This window comes from Schistocerca americana, chromosome 1 (assembly GCF_021461395.2).
Source record: "Schistocerca americana isolate TAMUIC-IGC-003095 chromosome 1, iqSchAmer2.1, whole genome shotgun sequence".
Classification (NCBI taxonomy): domain Eukaryota; kingdom Metazoa; phylum Arthropoda; class Insecta; order Orthoptera; family Acrididae; genus Schistocerca; species Schistocerca americana.
The window spans coordinates 933,795,250-933,819,432 of record NC_060119.1 but is presented as its reverse complement, the minus strand read 5'-3'; the positions used below and the strand labels follow the sequence as shown (position 1 = coordinate 933,819,432).

Genomic DNA, 24,183 nt, shown 5'->3' with positions numbered 1-24,183 from the left:
ACAGACATCATGGATGATTGGCAGCTTTTGCTGAACTGTAAGCTTTCTATGTTTGAAGGCCATTACTCCACAAAAGTGAAATTGATAACTTAAAGTAAAATTGGAAACTTCGACACTTCAGTAAAACAAACGATTCCGCTATTCGTGTTTCGTAGACTCAGTGATTGTGACATCAGATCATTTGATCTAAGTCGCATGGAAATTGGTTTCCGATTCTTTCAATGCATCTACTGGTATCACTTCAAGGGAAGTTGAATTAAATACTGTACTAAGTTCTAGGCACGTATCAAGCGGTTGAATTGATTACCATTTATTGCATCACACGACAGAAAATTTTGGTCTGTGTGAAATAGAAAAAATTGGAAACTCACTTGAAAATGTTAGGAATTGTGTAAAAACTGGCATTCAATTTGCAAACTGTTTCATGTTTTTTTCCTTTAAAGCAGACCTTTTCTTAAAGTGGGAGTTGCTGAATGTGGGGAGAAATAGCATTGTTCTTGCGGGAGTTTCGCTGAGACTGATGGAAATGTTCGTTAGACACAGAACTTCATTAAAAGCCAGTTCATTACTTCAGGGTGTTGCTGTATTTCTACTGTCTCACTTGCTACCCTGTTTGCATTAATAATGGTGGTAACTTTTAAATCACCACAGGTACAGCATTTATAGCAGTCATTAGTGAATTTTTTCAAAAAAGTAGTAGCATAGTTCCATATGTCTCTTTCAGCTGGGTAGAATATCCAACTGGTACTGGTGCATATTTATTTCCATTGTGTGATAATACTGATTTCAAGCATATTCTAGAAGAGTCGATGAAGAATCCCATGCTCCAGTGTTGTGTTCCACCCTGAGGCTTCATATGAGACCTTGGACATCTGTATAGTAGCAAATAGTGACACTCATTGCAAACAATTTCACAAGTTTTTTGTGTCTGTGGTGAAAATGTGAAGTGTTGTATCCGATGCAAGCAAAAGATCAGCATTGTTCATTGAACATGTGCCACTCCAGATTGGCAAAGTCTGATACGTTGCTGGAAGGTGAATGAGTACTCTCTTCTTGTGTTTCGTCGTAAACTGTATATTCTGTAGGTACTAATGGTTTTAGGCAAGTGACAGGATCATGTGAATGTGGTTTAGAAACTGGTCTGGATGTAATAGAGATGCACAAGTTTTGTAGAAATATCCAGTGATATTTGCCACACAGAAGTAACAGTCTGTGGTATGTTTGCCTGATTCATGCCATATCATATGAACTCCCGAATGTCAGATGATTTTCTTATTCGCCTTCCTTATCCATCCCCACAAGTTGCACAGTGTGAAACAAAGAAACTGTGATGCCCACAATTTACCTGTACCCACCTTTAAATCGAAGTATAGTTCATATGCTTTCTTCAGAAGTGGTGTAAAAGTTGTCTGGTAGTTTTTTTCGTAGATAGCTGCACACATAGAAAAACAGTGTGACATTGAAAATGCTTTGGTGTTTTACCTGTTTCCACAGAGGGTGAAAATATTGCATGGCATCGCATGAAAAATTACTAAAAATGTGGGGCTGGGTGGAAAAGTATATATTGTTCGTTTATCAGTTTTAGAGTTTGCCACATTGTGACAACATATGATTTATATTAAGACAAGAGGGCAGAAGCCAGTTTACTGGCAGACCTGACCTCAATTTTAAGTGAAGATATAATGAATGTGAGATATGTTTTAAGAATCTGTGTTTTAGTTGACCTTCTACCTAAGCTGTTAGGCCGGAGCTTTTAGTATGTGTAGAGGATGGTTGGCTCATCAAGTTGTTATACTAGTGATCAGCCAACCATCACTCCCGGAATAGCTGCCCTGTGCCTTTTCTGCCCTGGTAAGAATGTTTTAATTGCACATCTTAAGACAATTTCAGTATTGTGCTGTTAAAGAATATCTGTGTGTCCTAATGTGAGTAAGCATGCAACAGAGCAAATGTGATCTTACCTTGCTTTTGTAAGTCTACATTTTATATATTTTAACCACATTCATCTCCTGTAGTGTTTGTATGGGGCACTGATAATGACATCATTGAGTGCCCTAAACAAACAGCCACAATAATATGAAGATTGTGTCACCTTTTGGGATATATGACTACCCATGGATAAAGCATTCAACTCAACATATAAACACTAAGTTAAATGAATTTTATCCATAGTGAATGCTGTTGAACTCCGTGACTGTTCCGTTATAGGGTGTAGAAAAATTTCCGCTACCAGTCACAATAAAAGGTTATTTATTTGTCACATGACAAGGTTCGGGCTTACGCCCAGCTTCAGGTGTTTATACATTCATGTACATGTTTATATACTGGATGTACCCATGCCTTGCCACTTACAATTGTCCCACGTGTATCTGTTTAGTCACCAGCAAATAATTTTTTTGTATTTTTACAGTGATCTGCAGTATATAAACATGTACATGAATGTATAAACACCAGAAGATGGGTGCAAGCCCGAAACTGGTTATGTGACAAATAAATAACCTTTTATTGTGACTGGTAGCAGAAATTTTTCTACAGCCTATAAACACAAAGCTTCAGAGGTTGTTCAACAGAGTGGAACAGTCACATGTGAATGTGATTGATGCACTGCCCCTCACATGATCGCACGACACATATGGTATTTGTTGTGTTGACCTAAGAGCCAACACCGTGTTACTAGAGGATGCCGAAATGCACGCGTTTAGCTCACGCAGGCTGGCGTGAGGAGGGGAGGACTATACTGACGTGAAGTCTGGAACATGACAAGGAATTAGAATTCAGAAAGTGGACATAATTAGTTTCATACTTAACTTTAATCCATTAATGATGAACATAACTCTTGACGGTACATGATTCACAATATTATCTGTTCAGAATAGTAACTGAATATTGCGCCTTCCTAGGTCGTAGCAAATGACGTAGCTGACGGCTATGCTAAACTGTCGTCTCGTCAAATGAGAGCGTATGTAGACAGTGAACCATCGCTAGCAAAGTCGGCTGTACAACTGGGCAAGTGCTAGGGAGTGTCTCTAGACTAGACCTGCCGTGTGGCGGCACTCGGTCTGCAGTCACTGATAGTGGCGACTCGTGGGTCCGACGTATACTAATGGACCGCGGCCAATTTAAAGGCTACCACCTAGCAAGTGTGGTGTCTGGTGGTGACACCACAGTATTGTTTCCAGTAAGCGGTTACTTGCACAGCTGATTTCCAGTGTCATTCAAACCACTATAGAGTACATGACTGAGGCTACTTTCCATTGTACCGCATATCATGTTACTTCCATTTCTGTTCTTGACTGCTTCAGTGCCTCTGTGTGTATCTTTGCAGTCACTAGGGGAACAGTATGTGGAGAGTTGTTGTATGTTCCTATATTTCTGATGTAATACTTGTTCTTGAAACTTTGGTTTTGTGAGATGGTTGATGCCTGTCTCCAAGCATCTACCATTTCAAGGTTTTCAGCATATCCAAGATGTTCTACCATGGGTCACTTGTACCTGTTAGTCTGCTTGGTAAGGGTCCCACATACTTAAGCCATATTCTAGGATACGTTACACGAATGTTTTGTAAGCAGTCTCCTTTATACACTTGACTACATTTTCCCAGTGTCCTATCAGTGAACGGAAGTCTTCCACATATTTAATTATGACTGAGCGTATGTACTCATTCTAGTTGATATTCTTTCAAATTTTTACACCCATTGAAGCTACCCAGACAAAAAATTTGGTATCTCCATGACACTTGACTCTAATGCCATGTAAACGCCTCTAGTGTTGATAATGGCCTCCGTTTGCTGGGGAAGGGTGTCTGGAACATCCCTAGGTATTCCTTGTTCAGCTGAGGCCACTCGTTGATGATTAGATACTGTAAGGCTTGAAGTTGTGAAGATGTTTGTTGCTGTGTTTAGCTCACTGTATTCCAAATAATCCCAGAAACTTCCTATGGGATTAAGAATTGGGTGATTTAGTGGGCCAGGCAATGTGCGAGAGTGCTTGAAAGTTCATCAAACCAAGGATGAATGAGAGAGGAGACCCAAAAGAAACTGAACAAATTTTTTGGTGAGCAGAGCTTTTGTAGTACCAGGTTTTGCCACTAGGAGCACATAGAGCGAACATTCCAGCAGAGTCAGTAAGCCGAGTGCCATTGCTGAAAGAGGTCAGAACTAGTTTCACCATAGTTTCTAGTGACAACTATTTTGTGTAATTGTCATTTTTGCAATGGCTAATTTTTGTGAAGAACATGAAGCAGTGAAATTCTGCTTTTTGCTCAGAAAAAATTGAACAGAAACTCTTGAAATATTAAAAGTGGCATACAAGGGCGAAGCTGTGGGGAATACTTTAGTGTTTGAGTGGTTTTTCCCATTTCAAAAATGGTGAAAATTCAGTTGAAGACAAACCTCATTTTGGTCGTCCTTCCACTTCCTGACACATGAAAATGTTGAAAACATTTGTGCAGTCAGCAATGAAGATCGACGAGGGATTGTTGAAGAAATTGTGGAGCAGGAGTGACTTGGAGTCCAGTACAGCGAATTGTGACAGAAGGCTTATAAATGAAAATGGTGGGTGGTAATTTGCGCCAAGCCTGCTGACTGTGAACAAAAACAAGGTTGCGTGGAAGTATGCTGTGCTTTGAATTTGAAAGAAGAGCCCTAAAATAATCCAAACTTTCTCTCTCTCTCTCTCTCTCTCTCTCTCTTTTTTCCAAAAATTATCACAGGTGGCAAAACTTGGTGTTATGCTTACGATCCTGAATCAAAGAAACAATTGAGCTAGTGGAAGACTTTAAGTGTGCTTCTCCACAAGAAAGCTCATCCTGTGAAATCAAAACATTAAGACCCCCACCTCCCAGATGTCAGACAAGTCATCCAACTAGTGTTTGTTCTGCAGGGAAGACAGTTAGCCAAGCTTTCTACTTGTAAGTTTTGGAAAGATTGTAGAACAATGTGCAGCATAAGTAGTGACCTGATTCGTGGCAGTCGGGTGACTGCCACTTCCCCACCCCATTTTTTTTTTTCATTTAAGGGTCCTTCATGATCACATCAGTTACACAATTCACAACTACCAGATCTGGCCAATGCCATCTTCAGATCTGTTACAAATAAAAAAGAAAAAAAAAGAAAAAAGAAAAAAACAACAGTGGTGTAAGAACTTAATTCTTGACGTTCACTTCTACCAGCAATACATTATCATAAAAATATTCTGGTGTAAGTGTCAGAATCAGTATCTATATATCTAGCTACATAATAAGTACTGGTAATGGCATGGGTACATCCTGTTTTTATACAAATAGCAGAGGCTATAATATTCCATATGGCAAAGAGAGTGCCTGACAATAAAACGTGAACTCTCATACAATATGTGGAAATAAAATTTACACTTAAACTCCACATAAAAACATGTAAGCAGTAATAATCAAAAGCTCCTAGTCTGCCAAAGTAAATAATACATGATAGTATAAACATTTAAAATTAACATCACATCTGTAAATCTAAACCTTGCAGCATGAGGAAACAACTATAAGTGTAAGATAATTAACAAGACAAAAGACAATGGATTAAAATCTTGATGGTCAATGACACATTCATAGTGGCATTTCAGTTGTGCCGCCCCATGGCCTCTCTGTAAGATGTTTTTGTTTGCCTGTGGTAGAGCAATGATTGCAGTGAGACACAGAAAGAAAACTTTCAGTTTACAAAGTATAATGGAATATTACACGTATAACAGGAAATCAGATATCTGTTTTCAGACAGGATAGTCAGTCTCACAAACATAAAAATGACAGATCATGAAGTGAATCTTCTGATAAAGGGTTTACATTTTATTACTACCCTGAAATTGAGCCCAACCCCAGTAAAAAACTGGCTCAACCGCATTCTTTTTTCAAAGTTTAAACCTAGCCCATTTGTGCAGAACCATCCAGTAACTTTCACAAAAACATTATTTTCTACTTTCTCACTTGATGCCTCTTTGCTCGGCTTCACAGTAATGCTTGTATCCTCCGCAAACAGGATTAATTGTGCCTCCTGATTCAAAGAAAATGGCAGGTTGTTAACAAAGCAAGAACTATAGCGGACCAATGATCAATCCCTGTGGGACATGGAACTCCCATTGTAATTTCTCCCCAGGCATATGACAGGGCATCCCTCTTTCTACTGCTCGAGTAGCCTACTTACTTAATTATCCGTGGCTTGGCCGTAAGTGACCATATGCCTGCTCCACTCTCCTCCTCCATCATTCCCAGTTATGGGCCGCCTCCTCCTAGCCCCATGTCCTCAGTTTCCTTGTCAATATTGTCCTTCCATCTTGTTTGTGGTGGTCCCTGGTACCTCCTACTTACTTAATTATCCGTGGCTTGGCCGTAAGTGACCATATGCCTGCTCCACTCTCCTCCTCCATCATTCCCAGTTATGGGCCGCCTCCTCCTAGCCCCATGTCCTCAGTTTCCTTGTCAATATTGTCCTTCCATCTTGTTTGTGGTGGTCCCTGGTACCTCCTACTTACTTAATTATCCGTGGCTTGGCCGTAAGTGACCATATGCCTGCTCCACTCTCCTCCTCCATCATTCCCAGTTATGGGCCGCCTCCTCCTAGCCCCATGTCCTCAGTTTCCTTGTCAATATTGTCCTTCCATCTTGTTTGTGGTGGTCCCTGGTACCTCCTTCCAGGTACAGCTCCCAGAAACACATCATGGGGTATCCTTCCTCCATTCATCCTTGCTACATGTTCAGCCCAGGTCAACCTTCTTCTTATTATTCTTTTTATGTCAGGCTGTGCATAAAGCTCTTTTAATTCTTGGTTTTTTCGTATTCTCCATTCCCCTGTTTGTGAATCTATTTTAATTCTTGGTTTTTTCGTATTCTCCATTCCCCTGTTTTTGAATCTATCACAATACCATATATTTTTCGTGGGATTTTTCCTTCGAAAACTAGTAGTGTCTCTTCATCTGTTCTAAAGGTGAGGCTTTCACAACTGTACATAACCACTTGCATAATGATACTTTGGTACAGCCTGATCTTAAAACTTCTTGATGGGGATCTTTTCTTCAGCACATTCTGAAGGCTAAAGTATGCTCTGTTCCCTCTGACAATTCTTGCATTTATTTCAATTTCACAGTGGTTCTGATCACTGCAGAGATTACCAAGGTATTTGAAAGTATTTGACCTTTTGAATCGGAGACTGTCCAGTGTGAGCGGGTCCCCATCTCTCACTGACTTGCTCAGGACCATATATTCCGTCTTATCTTCACTGACTTGCAGGCCTGCACTACTGGCAATCTTGCAGTATGAGCCTGCCACTCTTCTGAGCTCTTCTCCACTACCGCTGATTAGGATTATATCATCCGCGTATGCCAGTCGAGTCATTGACATGTTGTATAGGGGTATTCCAATGGGGTCAGTTTTCATAAATTCCCAGTCTATTTTTTCTAGCACAGGGTTGAATAATATAGGGGAGAGGGCATCTCCCTGTCTGAGGCCTGTTTGAACTTCGAACTGTTCTGATAGACCGGTACTTGTCTGCACTTTACAGAGTGTTTGTTCTAGACACATTGCCACCAAGCGGATTATTTTAGATGGAAACTAAAATTCCTTTATTACTCTGATTATAGTACCCCTGTGTATGTTATCATTGGCCTTTTTGAAGTCAATGAAGAGCATGTGCATGTCTGTATTATATTCCCAGCATTTCTCCGTTGTTTGACGCAGGGAAAATAGGTGGTCCACTGTTGATCTGTTGTGTCTAAACCCACATTAGTAGTCTCCTACAGCTTCTTCAGCAAATGATAGTATCCTATTTAGGAGACATAGAGATAGTACTTTATAGCTGACATCTATCTGAGATATTCCCCTATAATTGTCACATATCAGGGGATAATTCTTTTTCAGTAATGGACAGATGATGGCCATTTTCCAATCTTCTGGGAGACGTTCTTGCTCCCAGACCTTCCGTATGAGGCTTGTCATGGTTCTTACAAGGTCAGGTCATACATTTTTTTTTTTTTTTTGAGCTCTGCAACAATTTGGTCTTCCCCGGCTGCTTTGTTGTTCTTTAATTTTTTGAGTATTTGTGGGAGTAGTCACTTCTATTTCCACAGTTTGTGGCAACTCAAAAGGAAGAAGTTCTGTGGGGTCTTCGCAGTTTAGGAGCTGGGAGAAGTATTCTGTCCATGTTTGCCCTATCTCTTTTCCATTCACTAGTATTCTTCCCTTTTCATCTTTTGCTGTTCTTTCTTTACATACTTTTTGGTACATTTCTCCATGTTTTGATACATTTGTCTAGTTCTGTGGTGATTCAGATCCTCCTCTGCCTTGTTAAGTATGTCATTGTAATATTTCCTTTTTTCCTGTCTAAGAACTGTTGATGTTTCTTTCCTTATTCGAGTAAAGTTATCTGTTAGTTGTATATCACATATCTGGTCGAACCATTGATTTGATTTGGTTTGATTTTAACAGGGAAGCTAAAACAGCTTAGGTCTAACCGACCACTGCCCGCACCAGTTTTTTGTTAGACACAATTTCTTCAGGTCTAGTTGTCCCGAAGATTCTATATCTTTTACTCTCCAATGCCGTGCATTCGAAGATTAGGTGTGATGCAGTTTCTTCAGCCTTATCACAGATCCTACATTTAGGGTCCTCTTCTGTTATACCCATTGTGTATAGGTGTTTTTTGAAATTTCCATGGCCAGTCACAAGTCAAGTTACGAGTTTGATCTCTTTCCTGTTCAATCCCAGGGTTACAGAGCTTCTTTTAAAACATGGCTTGGGCGTCATTACCTTACACTAGGTTTACCCTATTGCTTCCCTCTAGCTCTACCAGAGCCCTGTGGCGTTCTGCAACAGTGTTAGATCTTGTTACAGAAGCTGCTAATGATTTCAGGGCTGCCTGGCTGTCTGAATAGGTGTAGATGCTACAATCCTTGTAGCACCTATGCATATTCTCCTCGACACATGCCCTGGTTGCACTAATGTCAGCTTGGAATACAGAGGCCAGTTTTCCTAGAGAGATGATGCCCTCCAGTCTTGGCTGAACCCCGTACACCCCTGCCCCAGCGCCTTGGTCTATTTTCGACCCATCAGTGAACCAAACGACATCCCCGTATGGTGTCAAATGTCACACTGTTTTTTCCCCACTGCTCTCTGCTTCCACTTATTATATTCAGGGTGTATACAACCCGGGAAATCAGGGAAAAACCTGGGAATTTTTTCATCTGGGAGAAAACCAGGAAAAACCCGGCAATTTTTCGGAATTCTGGGAATTTTTCATTGTTTCAGCTTTCAGTTAAATTTTTTTATTTTGACTGGTAATAATTGACTCTCTAGCAAAGAATGTTACTGTATCCTGTATCCGAATTATTAGCAGTCAAGCATTAATCACGTTGCCGAACAATGTTATTTTTGTCAGTTTGCTAAAGAAATGTGGGTTTATTAATCTTTCCACTGAGGCAATCAATTTACTTGAAACGAAGTGTTTCATTCCACAGCATTGGATAGTTACAGCTGTTTGCTGAATTTCAAGTGCACGTTTTCATCATCTGCCATATGTGGCATTATGCCATAATAAAGAACCAAATATGAGATTTACATCCCAAAAACCACATTGAAAAGCTTAATATCAAATGGGACTTGCTTCATTATGAATCTGGAAAAAAACAATGTGCACTTCAAACCAAAATATGCGTTTTATTATGGTTCACGAAATTGCGATGCTTTTGGAGTATTCTCTGATGTCCTGTATCTTTCATGGCATAATGTAAGCTCTCTTAGTGCTTTATACATATGAACATGCAGACTTCCTACACCACTGCAGCTGCGCATGCATAATAATACCTGTTTCCTGGTAACTGCTAAATCGAATCTTATTTCTAATGGTCTCGGGATAGTATTGCACACGGTGGTTCGAAAGGCGTTACTTTCAAAATAAATTTCTTTTCACGCAAGATGAATTATGTTAAGTGTGTGAAAGTGGGATGAATTTCTTGATTCACAGAGTGCAAGGTTTTTGAGCCCAGAAGACCAGAAATTTATGTCATTATTTTAAACTTACCGGCACATTTGTGTGATGTATCTAAAAGTATAGCACACGCAAAATAGATCAATATTACATGTGAAAGCTTAGCATCTCTTGTAGCTTATTAATCATCGAGACCAATATTATATGTGAAAGCTTAGCTTTCCTTGTAGCTATACTATGTATATTAATGTAAACCATTTACTTTTCCGCTTTGTGTGTTCACGCGACGTAACAGTGATATTGCTATTGGCTGACTACGTCACGTGTCCTATGCTCTGAATATCTGCTGTCATCGGCTGGGGAGATCACGTGGCATGAGATATGATTGGCTTACAAAAGGACATCACAATCTCGATTTCAGCGTTCCGGAAACTAACATGCTGTGATTGGTGCAATTCGAATTTATACTTCCGTAATATGAAAATGTGCAGTGTATATATTGATGCACGTCAAAGGTCTTTCCAAACTTCTCTCCTTTTTTTTTCATCAAAAGTCTTTCCAAAACTTCTCTCCCCCGTTTTTTTTTTCTGGAAACTCTGCGCTAGTGTATAAAACATTAATCATTCAAAGGAGTGATAAGTTTTACAGTTCCAAAAGAAAAATCAACAGAAAACCTAATATCACTTAGCACGGTAAAAGTGTATTTTCGCCCGGGAAAAAGTATATTTTTTAAACGAGATATCTGGGAAAAATCCGGGAATAATCGGGGATTTTTTTTTCCTTGTCCACGTATATACCCTGATATTGTAAGGCTTGTCGAAGCAGTTGGGAGTTATTGTATAGTTGGCAGGCTTTTCCCCAGCCATTGCTATATTTACCTCACTCACGTACTTAGTGTGTGATTCTGGGTATCCTAATGAAACCCAGTTTTGCCAGTTTTAAGTCAGTGTGCCCCAGCTGCTGCCTCCACCTTGACCCGAAGGTCTAGTGGAGGCATGTCCAGCATGGCTTCCATTCCAGCGGTTGGTGTGCTGCTAATTCTGCTTGTTATGGCTAAGCAGGCCAATCTCTGCACCTTAGCAAGCCCCTTAGCTGCAACCTGCTGTTCAACCTTCTTCCACCACACTACAGCCCCCATAGGAAATCCTAGGTTTGACCACTGTGTTGTATATCCAGTGCATATCCTTGGGGCTAAGGCCCCAGTTTTTGCCACGGGCCCTTCTTGTACTCAGTAGAGTACTTTTTGCCATGGAGCAGGTACTCTTAATGTGAGGGGTGCACATTAGCTTCTCATCTAAGGTTACCCCTAGATATTTCACTATCCCCTTCACAGGTAGAGTTTCATCGAAGAGCTTTAGATTCCAACTTGAGTGTTGAATATGTCTCTTCGTAAATGGCATCACAACAGTCTTCGTAGGATTAACCCTCAGATCCTGTTTAATGCACCAATTTTGCACAATGTCCAAACCTCCTTGTGCCATGTTTCTAACTGTGTCAGTAAATTTGCCAAGCATTACTATGACAAGGTCATCTGCGTATCCTTGGCAGAAGCGTCTGGAATTTAATTCCTCAGTGAGTTCATTCACCACTAGCTTCCACAATAGGGGACAAAACTACTCCTTGTGGGCAGCCTCTAGTGGTGTTAATTATCATCTTTTCATTCGTCATGGTAGCCTCTACCTTCCTTCCACTAAGCATGGCCCTGGTCCACCTGCATATAGTGGTCCCCAGGTCATGCACCTCTGCTGCCCTTACCACGGAATCGAAGATCGTGTTACTGAAGGCCCCATCGATATCCAGGAAGATGCAGAGGGCTATTTCTTGGAAGTGAAGTGCTTTCTCCACCTTCCCGACGAGTTCGTGGAGAGCTGTCTCACACGATATACCTGGCTGGTATGCGTGTTGGTTTGAACATATACATTAACCAGTTTTTCCAATGTTTTGAGAATGAAGGAGGACAGACTGATTGGTCTCATATCCTTAGCCTTGGTATGATCAATTCTCCCTGGCTGTGGAATGAAAGCAACCTTCACTGCCCTCCAGGCATTGGGAAAGATTCCTACTGCTAGGCTAACCCTGAACAGCCTGCATAGGACTCTTATGAGCTTCTCTTCTGCCTGTTGCAGGAGAGCTGGAAAGATTCCATCTGGGCCAGGCGACTTGAACAGTTGGAATGTTCCCACCGCCTATTGGATTTTATTAAAGTCCACACACTCCTTGGCCGATTCCCAGTTCTCTCCTAGAGTGCCTGAGAACCCTTGTCTCTCCAGCATCACATTCTGGTCATTGCTGTCTGGCAGAGCATATTGAGCCGGCCTCAGTGGCCGTGCGGTTCTAGGCGCTACAGTCTGGAACCGGGCGACCGCTACGGTCGCAGGTTCGAATCCTGCCTTGGGCATGGATGTGTGCGATGTCCTTAGGTTAGTTAGGTTTAATTTGTTCTAAGTTCTAGGCGACTGATGACCTCAGAAGTTAAGTCGCATAGTGCCCAGAGCCATTTGAACCAACCAGAGCATATTGAGGAAAGTGAGTTTTGAGGAGCAGTTCCAGCATCTCGTGCTGTCTTTCTATATTCTCCACCCTCCTTCCTCAACATACCTCCTGGATTGGTTGGTACTCTAGTGAGAATCTTGTGAAGTCTGGCTTGTGCAGCCGTGCTCTTCACTTCCTTACAGAATGCCTTCCAGGATGCCTTCTTTGTTTGTCCGATTGCAGGATTGTAGTTGACAAGGGCCTTATGATATTTAGCCCATTGTCCTTTACCTCTCGCTGTATTAAACAGTCTCCATACCTATTTTCTTTGAGTTTCCAAGTTGTTATTCCACCAAGGCATACTCCTATTTGTGCACTTTAGTGATGGGCTAAACTGCGATTTTCCGATATCAGTGATTTCTGTGAATGCTACTTTTCAGTATCTGTTATTCTTAACTGTGATTTGTCGCAGTTAAGAGTCGCAGTTAAGGAACCTAAGTCGCGTATCCCTCCGCCACTGCTACTTCTGCTACTTCCGCGATTTCTGCGACTTCTGCTACTTCTGCGACTTCTGCTACTTCTGCGATTTCTGTGACTTCTGCTACTTCTGCGATTTCTGTGACTCCTGCGATTGCTGCGACGTACCACCGTATGAAAAAGTTACATCTGTCCACACAGAAAATTGCATCTCAACAAACCTGTCATTGGTAAGTATGTTTTACGTTTATTCTTCCGTTGGCTTTAATTTTGTATTAAAGAAACAACTGTGAAAATATTAATAGTGTAATTAATATGTAAGTAGCCGCACAGTACCGTAATAGTTCGTGTTTAGAAAATGAATTCTAACATATTGTTATGTTCATAGGTACCTGAACTACATTTCAGTCACTCAGTAAAGTGATAATTCAAAATATCATTGTCAACAGATCTGAAGAAATTGCCAGTCTTTAGACCGTTTTCGTCAGACGACAGGTTAGTTTCTAAGCGTTTTGATGGACTTAATTACTTCAGTGAGATCGTTCTTGCGAATGTGATATAGCAAATATTAGCAAATGTGATATAGCAAATATTAGCAATCTACTCTGTCAATTATATTGCTAGTAATTAGTGACAGCAAAAATTGTTTAATAATCCTTGTGTTTTTGCAGACGCAGTTCTGACTGATTACTGGTTGCTGTACATATCTATCCACATCAAGGCTGTTGAGAGAGACTCGTGAAGATTCAAGACAGCTCTTAGAGGATTTGCAGTTTAAAAGTGAAATAATTATGAAATAAGTGTATGACTGATTAAAGTGTTTTATTGAAGTTGTTGTGCGATTTTAAAGGAATAATAAATGTTAAATACATTGAGTGAATAATAAAAATCTCATTTTCCACATGTTAAGCCGTCCTATACCCGTAATTTTCCGCCACTTATTTATTGGTAAACACTTGTTGGAGAGTGACATGCCCCCCCCCCCCCCCCCCCCTTTCTCCACAATCTTGGTGTGACACTGACCTGTAACATATCCCGAAGTCTACAATATGCATTTTGAGGCTGTTGATATGAAAGTGGGAAGTACAGATCTTCCAGTTAAATCAGGAATAGCTTAAGTGCATTACTTGAAAGTGACACAGGAAAAGCTTACTTATGTAGGTGGTAGTAGTGTCGGCAAAAAGTTCTTGTGTGTGAAGTTGCCATGTAGAACACCAGGTGTAAAACTTTTCTCCCGAGTCTTGAACTGTGAGGCATTCATATGACTGTTTTCATTTCTCTACACTTATACAGATGTCTGAGTTCTGCTGTGTTAACATTGCAAAGTCCTGTAGGCATGTGGAGTATTAACCAAAACTGTCATATTGGAAGCAGAATCAAACACATTTGTTACGTTACTCGATATTTTCAGGAGAAAAAGGCAATGTCGCTTCTTATTAATATAATACATTCAGAGTCACAGCAGTATTTGACCAAACATAACTGATGCTGAATGTGCATGTCGTCATATAATATGAAGGGCTTATTTCAATAGTGGTACAAGTCCATTACCTACACTTTTCTGTCTATAATGCTTCTGAAATTAGTGATCCAAACAAACATAAATAAAGGCTCATCTCTAGCAAGAAGCCATATGGTGAATATTTCTGGTATCTCAACTGCAGATTTTTCAGCACTCATTTAACTTTACGACTCTATATCTCAAAATTAACAAAAATGGACTTGTACCACTATTGAAATAAGCCCTTCACATGCACACACAGCACATCGATCTCGTGAGGCACAAGGCTCTCATAACGTACATACGTCGGTCAACAGATGACACTAGAAGTATGTTAACTGCGCTTTTTAGTTGCTACTTGCGACTCTTAGTTGCGATTTGTCACAGAAATCGCAGTTTGACTCGGTAGCGAATAGCGTAGTATGAACTTTGCTCAACAGATGGCAGTGCTAACTGCGCTTTTTAGTTGCTACTTGCGACTCTTAGTTGCGACTTGTCACGGAAATCGCAGTTAGACTCCATAGCGTACCGCAGAGATGGACGTAGTACGAACTTTGACCCACAGATGGCACTGTTAACCGCGCTTTCTAGTTGCTACTTGCGACTCTTAGTTGCGACTTGTCACGGAAATCGCAGTTAGACTCCATAGCGTATCGCAGAGATGGACGTAGTACGAACTTTGACCCACAGATGGCACTGTTAACCGCGCTTTTTAGTTGCTACTTGCGACTCTTAGTTGCGACTTGTCACGGAAATCGCAGTTAGACTCCATAGCGTACCGCAGAGATGGACGTAGTACGAACTTTGACCCACAGATGGCACTGTTAACCGCGCTTTCTAGTTGCTACTTGCGACTCTTAGTTGCGACTTGTCACTGAAATCGCAGAAAGCAGTGCTAAATTCGACCAATAGATGGCTCACGTCTTTCAATGTGAAATGCTACTTGCGACTGCTAACTGTGACTGAAATCGCAGTTAGATTCTGTAAAGTTGCTACTGTGATATCTGTGACTTCTCAGTCACTGTGATTTCTAACAGATACGCGATTTCCTGCCCACCACTAGTGCACTTCTTGGTGATTGTGCAGTTGCCCTGATATGAGTTCACTCTGGCAGAGTTAACAGCCTCTGCTACTTCCTCAAATTCTATTGGCTTCCTTATCGAGGTTTTAATTTCCAATAAGCCTATATCAAGGTCCCTTTTATATGTCTCCCAGTCTGCTTTCCTGGGATTCCGGTAGGTCATGGTCTGTCTGAGTCCAATTTCAACCTTGAATTTAATGTACGTGTGGTCCGATGAGGATGGGTCCAACACCACATGCCATTGTTTGACAGCTGCTCATCATCATGGAACTAAAAGTTATGTCAGTTACTTCTTCCATTCTGATATTCCTGAATGTAGGTTCATTGTCCCTATTCAGGACCTCTAAGTTGTTAGCTAAAAGAAATTCAAGAAGATACTCACCTCTACTGTTGGTGTCCTTGCTGCCCACACTAGATTGTGGGCATTGGTGTCGCACCCCACCAGCAGTTGGTCACCTTGCCGATGGCAAGTCCCTACCAGTCTCCTCACCTCCAAGGGAGGAGACGTGTCTTTGTAGGAAAGGTATGCTGAGGCCAAAACAATTTCCCTTGTGATACCTTCCTCTCATTGCTGCATTTTAATGGTCACTAAGTCCCTAGAGCAGAAATCCATCATTGGCCTAAAAGAAATTCCATTTCTTACATAGATGCATGTTCTGGAGTTTCTTAGATTTCCAGCATAAATCAGCTTACCTCCAGTGCCACCGAGACCCGATACACCCCCTTTATATAAATAGGGTTCTTGTATCAGGGCCACGTCCACTTTCTGCTTCCCCAGGCAGCGACTCATGGAAGCAGAGGCCCCTTTACTGTGCTGCAGATTAATCTGCAGCACCTCCTGTCTCCATCTTGCTGCCATCTGTGAGATCCCCGACAGTGACCTGCGAGAACCCTAAAAACAATTTCAGGGCCTGCTCCCGCATCGCCTTCAGAGACTTCTCTCTGACCTCCACTACCAGGGTTCACCCTTCTGGTGCAACCTGTTGGTTGATCACTCTCCAATCTTCCGTCGAGAATAGAGTCTTAGGAGAGACTTCCTTAAGGATCTTTGGTACCTATGGTGATATCTTTGTGGTCTTAAGAAGCTCTGCTGCCATCTTAAACAGCAGCTTTGCATCTTCCGACGGGGATATCATGGGCACCTTGTCCTTGAGCCATTCCACCGTGTGCACCCCCTCACAGACAAAAATGGGGGCACCACAGTCTAGATAGACCCTCCTGAAGTTGGGTCCTGGGCCAGCGTCCCCCCCCCCCCCTACCCCCAATCTTTTCAAAGAAGGCCTGCTGCGAGGTGATGGCCACCAGTGGATAGCCTTTCTGGATAACTGCCATCCTAAAAACCAAGACTGCGGTACTATAGGTCTGTTTCCCTATTTATTGCCTCGGTTTTTTCTGGAGTCGCTTATCCAGGGGGTAGGGAGTCTTTGATTCCTCTCTTATCTGCTTGCTACATGTATGTGACATAGTGGGGGTCTGCATATCCCCTTCAACCTGAAACAGTTTCTTCCTGGGGGTCTTAGATTCAAGTCCATTTAGTTCCCTCCACTTGTCTTTAGGAAGCCATTCTTTCCCTTCCTTTTTCCTCTGTTCCCTGAATAGTTTCCTCCTCTGGGCCTCAGACGAGCCTTTGATCTTAATCTGGTCTAGCTTCTTGGTTACAGTTCCCACTTGTGGCTCAGGTCTAGACCTTGATTCAGTAGTGGGAGTGCCTTCCATCTGTACTCACCCCGATGTTTGGATATCTGAGGTCTCAATTTGCCCCTCAGTTTGTTTTTCTTTGTTTTATTTAGTTGTGTCCATATTGATCCCACGAGATTTAGGGATCTATAAGGTTCACACTATGAATACCCCACGCGGTATAAGGCATCTTACTCGGGGAGGTCGCCCGGTATCACTGATGCTCCGTGTGTGACACATCTTCCCATGTGCCATGCACCCCTCGACAAGGATCACATCACACCTTGGGTTGGGTCAGGGAGTTGGGTAGGACTAGGAGTGGATAGGGAAGATGGGACGTTGTGAGACTCTCTTAGTTTGATCCATCAGCTGAAGCCTTTCCGGCAGCAGGTCCCCTACCTTCGACATAGCCCTCAGCTTCACGCGAATACGCAAGCCTCTCCACCTGCACGGACAGTGCTTCATCAAGGTGTTGACCTGTGGAAAGGTGGCTGAACCATACCCGGTTAGGTTTTTTCCATTTTTCAAAAACTTTTGTGGCTGCTTCATTCAGGGTGGTTTTGATTTTTCTGCAGTCTTCAGTTGTATTATTGTGACCAGACTCAATTTCCTCCACATCTGATATCTTCCCAGCTAATTCTGTCACAAACTGTTCCTTTCTTCCTGGCTCCTTTAACATATTTACATTATAGATTACCCTTTTGGTCATTGTCTTTGTGACTTCCTTAAAGTTTACTGTCATTTTAGCTATTACTAGGAAATGATCAGTGTCGCAGTCTGCTCCTCTGTATGACCTGGTGTCCTTGATGCAATTTGCAAAATGATTTTGAATACATGTATGATCTATCTGGTTCACATTTTGGCCATCAGGTTATATCCATGTCCCCTTATGAATATTTTTATGGGGGAACATGGTTGTAGGTATGCATGAGTTGTGATCTTTAGCGGATGTAATCAAATGGCTTAAGTTGTCTCTCGTCCTACCTTAGCATTGAAATCCCCAAGTATTATTTTGATACTATGGTTTGGCAGCGAGTCATATGCGAGATTCAGTTGACTGTAGAATTCTTCTTTTGTGAGTTCATCTTTGTCTTCCCAAGGAGCACGTGCATTAAGAAAGGTCACATCTATGCCTTGTCCACAAATTGTTATATATGAAATTCTGTTATTTATGGATTTGAATTCTTTTACCAAGCTTAGCACTGTGCTACTAACATAAAAGCCTGTTCCAAATTCTCGGTGGTCACCACAATCTCCATGTAGAATACTTCCTGTACTTGTTCTTACAGACCCTGTTTGTGGCCATCTGATATCCTGCAGTGCTACAGTTTGTAGTGTGTATTTTTCCAGTTAGCTGGCTAGAGTTTGCATGGTTCCCAGCCTGAACAAACTTCTTACATTCCATGTTCCATATCTTAAGTCTGGTTTTTGTTTCCGAGTTCTGTTCCAGTTAAGACAGTCCTGTTTCTGAGGCTCGTGTAGAGTATCCTGACCAGATCTTGTTTTCCATGAGAGGGGAGGTAGCCCTCGGTACAACCCTCAACCTGGAGGACCAGAGACCTTGTATTTGGGGGTCTAGCCCTAGGAACATTGCCTTGTCTATGGCTCAGTGACTTGTCCCAGCCACGCTAGTTCCAGTCCACCCTGGGTATTTTATTTCCTGATACCCGACATATCTGTTGAATGTTCCCCTATCTGCCACCTGGGGAGGCACCTGATGGGGGACTAGCAACCCCACACAGGCTCGAGTAGCCTAAGGTAATAATTTTCTTTATCCTGTTTCTTAAATAAGAACTAAACCAGACATTTGGCTGAAGTACGCATTCAGTATAAAACATTAACTTCTCTATTAGAATATTATGACTGACACAATCAAATGCCTTTGATAAGTCACAGAAGATCCCAATTGGTGATATTTAATCATTCAAAGATTTTATTAGGTGGCAAGCGTTTTGAACTATTGTTGCATTGTTTGTGACACTGCTAGTATGAGCAGGCAGTTGCATAGTTGCTATTACTTAATGATTTGCATGGTGCATTGCTTGTTGTTTTTTTCCCCTTCTTATTCTAAAATTAGTGTAGAAACTAATCCTGATCCATTGCAGAAGTTGATCACGACCATAAAAACAATGGAAGGGGTCTGCGATCCCGATGACCATGTGTCAGGTTCTGCTTTCACAGAAAAAAAGAACATTCAAGTAGGCTGGCTGCACTACAAGAGAGCTTGTTTCCCAACACTGCTCCTCTCTCCATTGGTAGTTAAAATTCTAGCTTGTTTATACTTGTGGATGGCCAGTTTATGGTATATGTACTCTGCGCTACAGTGCAGCTGGGAAACAAAACCTGTTTTGACTATGCTGAAATTCGTCCCCTCACATACAAATAGCGTTATTTTTGGCTCTAATTCAATGCTAAGTGTATTGTTGGTTCCTTATGTAGCATTGTCAGGTATGGATTGCATGGCTATGAGTGCACATGGAAGGTCAAAATCAATCCTCTACAGATCTGTGATGTTTCAATTGGGTGGCAAATAAAAAAAAAAAAAAAAAAAAAAAAAAAAAGGTTGAGAAATGTCTTAAATCAGATGCTGCTTCTCAACAGAAACAATCATTTATTGAAAGCCTAAATAGAGTCAAAAGAAGAAACCAATCAAAGAGCATTTTGGAAAAAAAGCATTGAATATTTTGCAGAAGTGACCATGCCAATCAAAAAGCTCTCAAATCAACAATATTTTTTCCCCAGTAAATTTGAAAGCAGTTCAGATACATAGTGTGATAACCTTTCGAATTTGCACCTCTAATCATTTATAAACAAAAACATCACCGATTCATATTTCATCAAAGAAAGCTGCGAATTTTGGAAAAAATAGATGCAACATTTTCAGGTCCGTGCTTATTATGAATGTACAGTTGTATTGAGGTATCAAGCAAAATTTATCATTGCATTTAGGATATCTTGGTAGGGAGGAAGCAGCATGTTATCTTGGACCAGCAGATGCAGAAGTAACTTCATGCATGCCCCAGTGAAGTGTGTTGGGACCCATTCTGTTCATGGAAATGGAAATGAAGTCCCATACTTTTTGGCAGAGCATAGGGGGAACGATGCGGGAGACCTGCACCGCCATATGCAAGGTCCTAAGGGAGGTGGTTTGCTGTTGCCTTCTTCCAACTGTAGTGGGGATGAATGATGATGATGATGATGAAGAAGACGACACAACACCCAGTCATCTCGGGGCAGGTGAAAATCCCTTACCCGCTAGGAATCGAACCTGCGACCCCATGCTCGGGAAGCGAAAACGATACTGCAAGACCATGAGCTGCAGTGTGTCCTGTTCATATTGGATGTTAAAGACCTTGCAGACAATATTAATTATAACCTCAGACTTTTCACAGATGATGCAGTTACCTGTTATAAAGTACTGGCTGAAAGAAACTGGACAAATATTCAGTCTGGTATCAATTAGAGTTCAAAGTGGTGCAGAGATTAGCAGCTTGACTTAAATACTCAGAAATGTAAAATTATGGACTTTATTAAAATGTGAAAACGTAGTATTCTATGACAACAATATTAGTGAGTCACAATAGGAATCAATAACATCATACAAGCATTTGGGTGTAGCATTTTGTAGAGATATGAAATGGAATGCTTACATAGTCTTATTCGTAGGTGAAGCTGGTGGCAAACTTCAGTTCATCAGTAGGGCACTAGGAAAATATAGTGAGTCTACAAAAGAGACTGTGTACATCTATATCTATATCTGCACTCCACAAGCCACCATACAGTGCTCGATGGAGGGTACCTAGCACCACCACTAGCCATTTCCTCTCCTGTTCTACTCACAAAAATACTGAGAGAAAAATGGCTATCTGTATGCCACTGTACTAGCCCTAACTTGTCTCATCTTCGTGATCCTTAAGCAAAATATACGTTAGTGGCAGTAGGATCATTCTGCACTCAGCTTCAAATGCCAGTTCTGTAAATTTTCTCAGTACTATTCCACAAAAAGATCATCATCTTCCCTCCAGGGATTGCCCTTTGAGTTCACAAAGCCTCTTCATAATTTGAGTTCACAAAGCCTCTTCATAATACTTGTGTGTTGATCAAACTCAGTGGTTACAAATCTAGCAACCCGTCTCAGAATTACTTTAATGTCTTCCTTCAGTCCGACCCGGAGGATGTCACTCAATGACAACACCTTCTTCTACACCACAGAGTCATCTGCAAAGAGTCACAGATTGCTACTTAACCTGTCTGTAAGCTCATTTATGCATATAGAGAATAAGAGTGGTCCTGTAACACTTCCTTGAGGCACTCCTGATGATATGCTTGTCTGATTAACACCCACCATCGAGGACACACTACTGGGTTCTATTACTTAAGAACTCTTTGAGTCACTCACATATATGGAAATTTGGTCTCTGTGCCCAATGTCATCAACAATCTGCAGTGGGGCACCATGTCATACACTTTCTGGAAGTCTTGGCAAATGAGATCTACATGTTGCCCTTTGTCCATGGTTCACAGGATATTATTTAAGATAAGGGCAAGCCGGGTTTCACATGGACAGTGCTTACTAAATTGACACTGATTTATACATTGTATTCAAACTGAGTATATGTTCAAGAATTCTGTAGCGAACCAATGTTAATGATTAGTGGTCTGTAATTCTTCTTTTGCCCTTGTTATATACAGGAGTCGCCTGCACTTTTTTCCAGTGGCTTGGGACTTTGCCCTGAGGGAGAGACATGTGATGAATGCAAGCTACGTAAGGGAAAAACGCTGTAGAATACTCTGTGTAAAACCAAACTGTGAATTCATCTGCACCTGATGACTTACCTGTTTTCAACTCTTCCACTTCCTTCTCTATACTAGCAATGCTTATTACTATGTCCTTCATATGGGAGTCTGTACAACAGTGAAACAACAGTATGTTTGTACAGTCCTCCTGTGCAAATGATTTCTTAACCACAAGATTTAAAACTTTGTTTTTTCTTTTGTTGTTTTCTGTTGGGTAGTGATTTTACATAGGTCCAGAATTTTATCAGGTTTTTGCCAAGATCTTTGGCTAAGCTACGGTGGTGGTAGTTTTCGTACGCTTTGTGCATCATTATTTTTACAGATGCCTGAATTTTTAGTAGCTTTTGCCTTTTGTCACTTGCGCGCTCATTTTTGAACTGAGTATGCAACAGTCTCTGCTTCTTCAGCAGTTTTTGAATTTTGTTATTAAGCTATGGTGGGTCTTTCCCATTATTAATGCACTTACGTGGCACATACTTCTCCAGAGCGCAGTTTACAATCCGTTTGAACTTTGCTCATAATTCCTCTATGTCTGTCATGCTGGAACTAAATTGTGTCCATTCGTTTTATAAGTGCGGGTGCTAGCAACTGATTATCTGCACTTTTTGGCCAAAATACTGTCCTAGCCTTCTTAATGGATCTATTAACCTTAATAATGATCATTGCTTTGATATCATAATCACTAATCCCTGCCTCTGTATTGATGCCGCCAGTAATGTCAGGGAAGTTTACCATAAATATGTGGAGACCCATATCAGAATATCGGGCATATGTATGGGATCCATACCAGATAGACTATCACAGAATATGTATTGCATACAATGAAGTGCAGCATAAATGGTAACAGGTTTGTATGACTCATGGGTGAGCATTGTGGAGATAACTGATTTAACAAACACTTTAAGGCAGACGCAAATTATCCCTCAAACCATCCCATGAAAGCTTGCTTATAAATTTTCAAGATTCATCCATAAGTAAGGAATCTAGGAAAATACGACAACATGCTATTTTTTGCTTCTTGAGGTTGCGAAGAGGAGATTAGTCTGATCATAGCGCAAACAGAGATGTTAAAGCTGTCATTTTTGCCATGTTCCACATGTGAATGGAGTGGGGGGGGGGGGGGGGAGGGGAGGGAGGGAGGGAGGGAGGGAGGGAGGGAGGGAGGGAGGGAGAACCCAAATACTGATACAATGGGAAATAGTCGTTCCCATGCACTTTTCAGTCGTTTGTGCTGTATGGACTTGCTGTAGATGTAGAAGAACACAGTGATAATCTTATTGTTCCTGCTGTTTGAGAAACTCTATGTATTCACTAATTGAAGAAAACCTAGATACAGTTCAGCTTACCATTTTGATGGGTGATGACTGTCTGTAAATTCAAAATGGGTTGTGTCACGGGTTTGTCTATTACTATTACTGTTACCTCTATTTACTGTGAAATTTGTATGTATCCTTTGTTACAGATGTTCTGCCCTCAACAATACTTTCCGACTTGTACGCATTTTTTGAGGAAGGGAGAGGCTCTGTGCTAGGAGCGTATACTCCAACTGTAGAAACAGAGTTTGGTGATGATGGTAAGTGTAACCATGAAGTATTGCCTGCCGTGGATTTGTATAAGTTATTTTTTTCACATCAAATATGCTACATATTTTTGAAGGTGACAAATCGGGTATTTTGTGTTTTCCACGTTCCTTTAAGGATACTTGGTCTTCTTAAATGTGCAGTCCTTTCCCATTTTTGCTTTTGGAACATGTTTCCTTGATATTTTTATTTATTCTTATTGGTGTTACCAATAGGGACAACAGGGTGTACATATGTGGGAAACATTGTCCAAGGATACTGATTAAAAGTATCTGCCTAGTGTATTCATCTCTTGGTCTCCCTCTACGATTTTTACCCTCCACCCTGCCCTACAATACTAAATTCGTGATCCCTCAATGTCTCAGAACATGTCCTACCAACCGATCCCTTCTTCTAGTCAAGTTGTGCCACAAGCTCCTCTTCTCCCCAATTCTATTCAATACCTCCTCATCAGTTATGTGATCTACCCATCTAATCTTCAGCATTCTTCTGTAGCACCACATTTCGAAAGCTTCTATTCTCTTCTTGTCTAAACTATTTATTGTCCAAGTTTCACTTTCGTACATGGCTACACTCCATACAAATACTTTCAGAAACGACTTCCTGACATTTAAATCTATACTCGATGTTAACAAATTTTTCTTCTTCGGAAACGCT

At 41.2% G+C, this 24,183-nt stretch overlaps 1 protein-coding gene across 1 annotated transcript in view; it reads left to right on the top strand.

Moving 5' to 3' along the window:
* LOC124615424 (pre-piRNA 3'-exonuclease trimmer-like) overlaps positions 1 to 24,183 on the top strand; it is a 203,156-nt gene that overhangs the window by 75,092 nt on the left and 103,881 nt on the right. Inside the window, exon 6 of the mRNA XM_047143303.1 lies at positions 23,409 to 23,519. Coding sequence (XP_046999259.1) covers positions 23,409 to 23,519 — 111 coding nt within the window. The remainder of the gene's footprint in view (positions 1 to 23,408; positions 23,520 to 24,183) is intronic.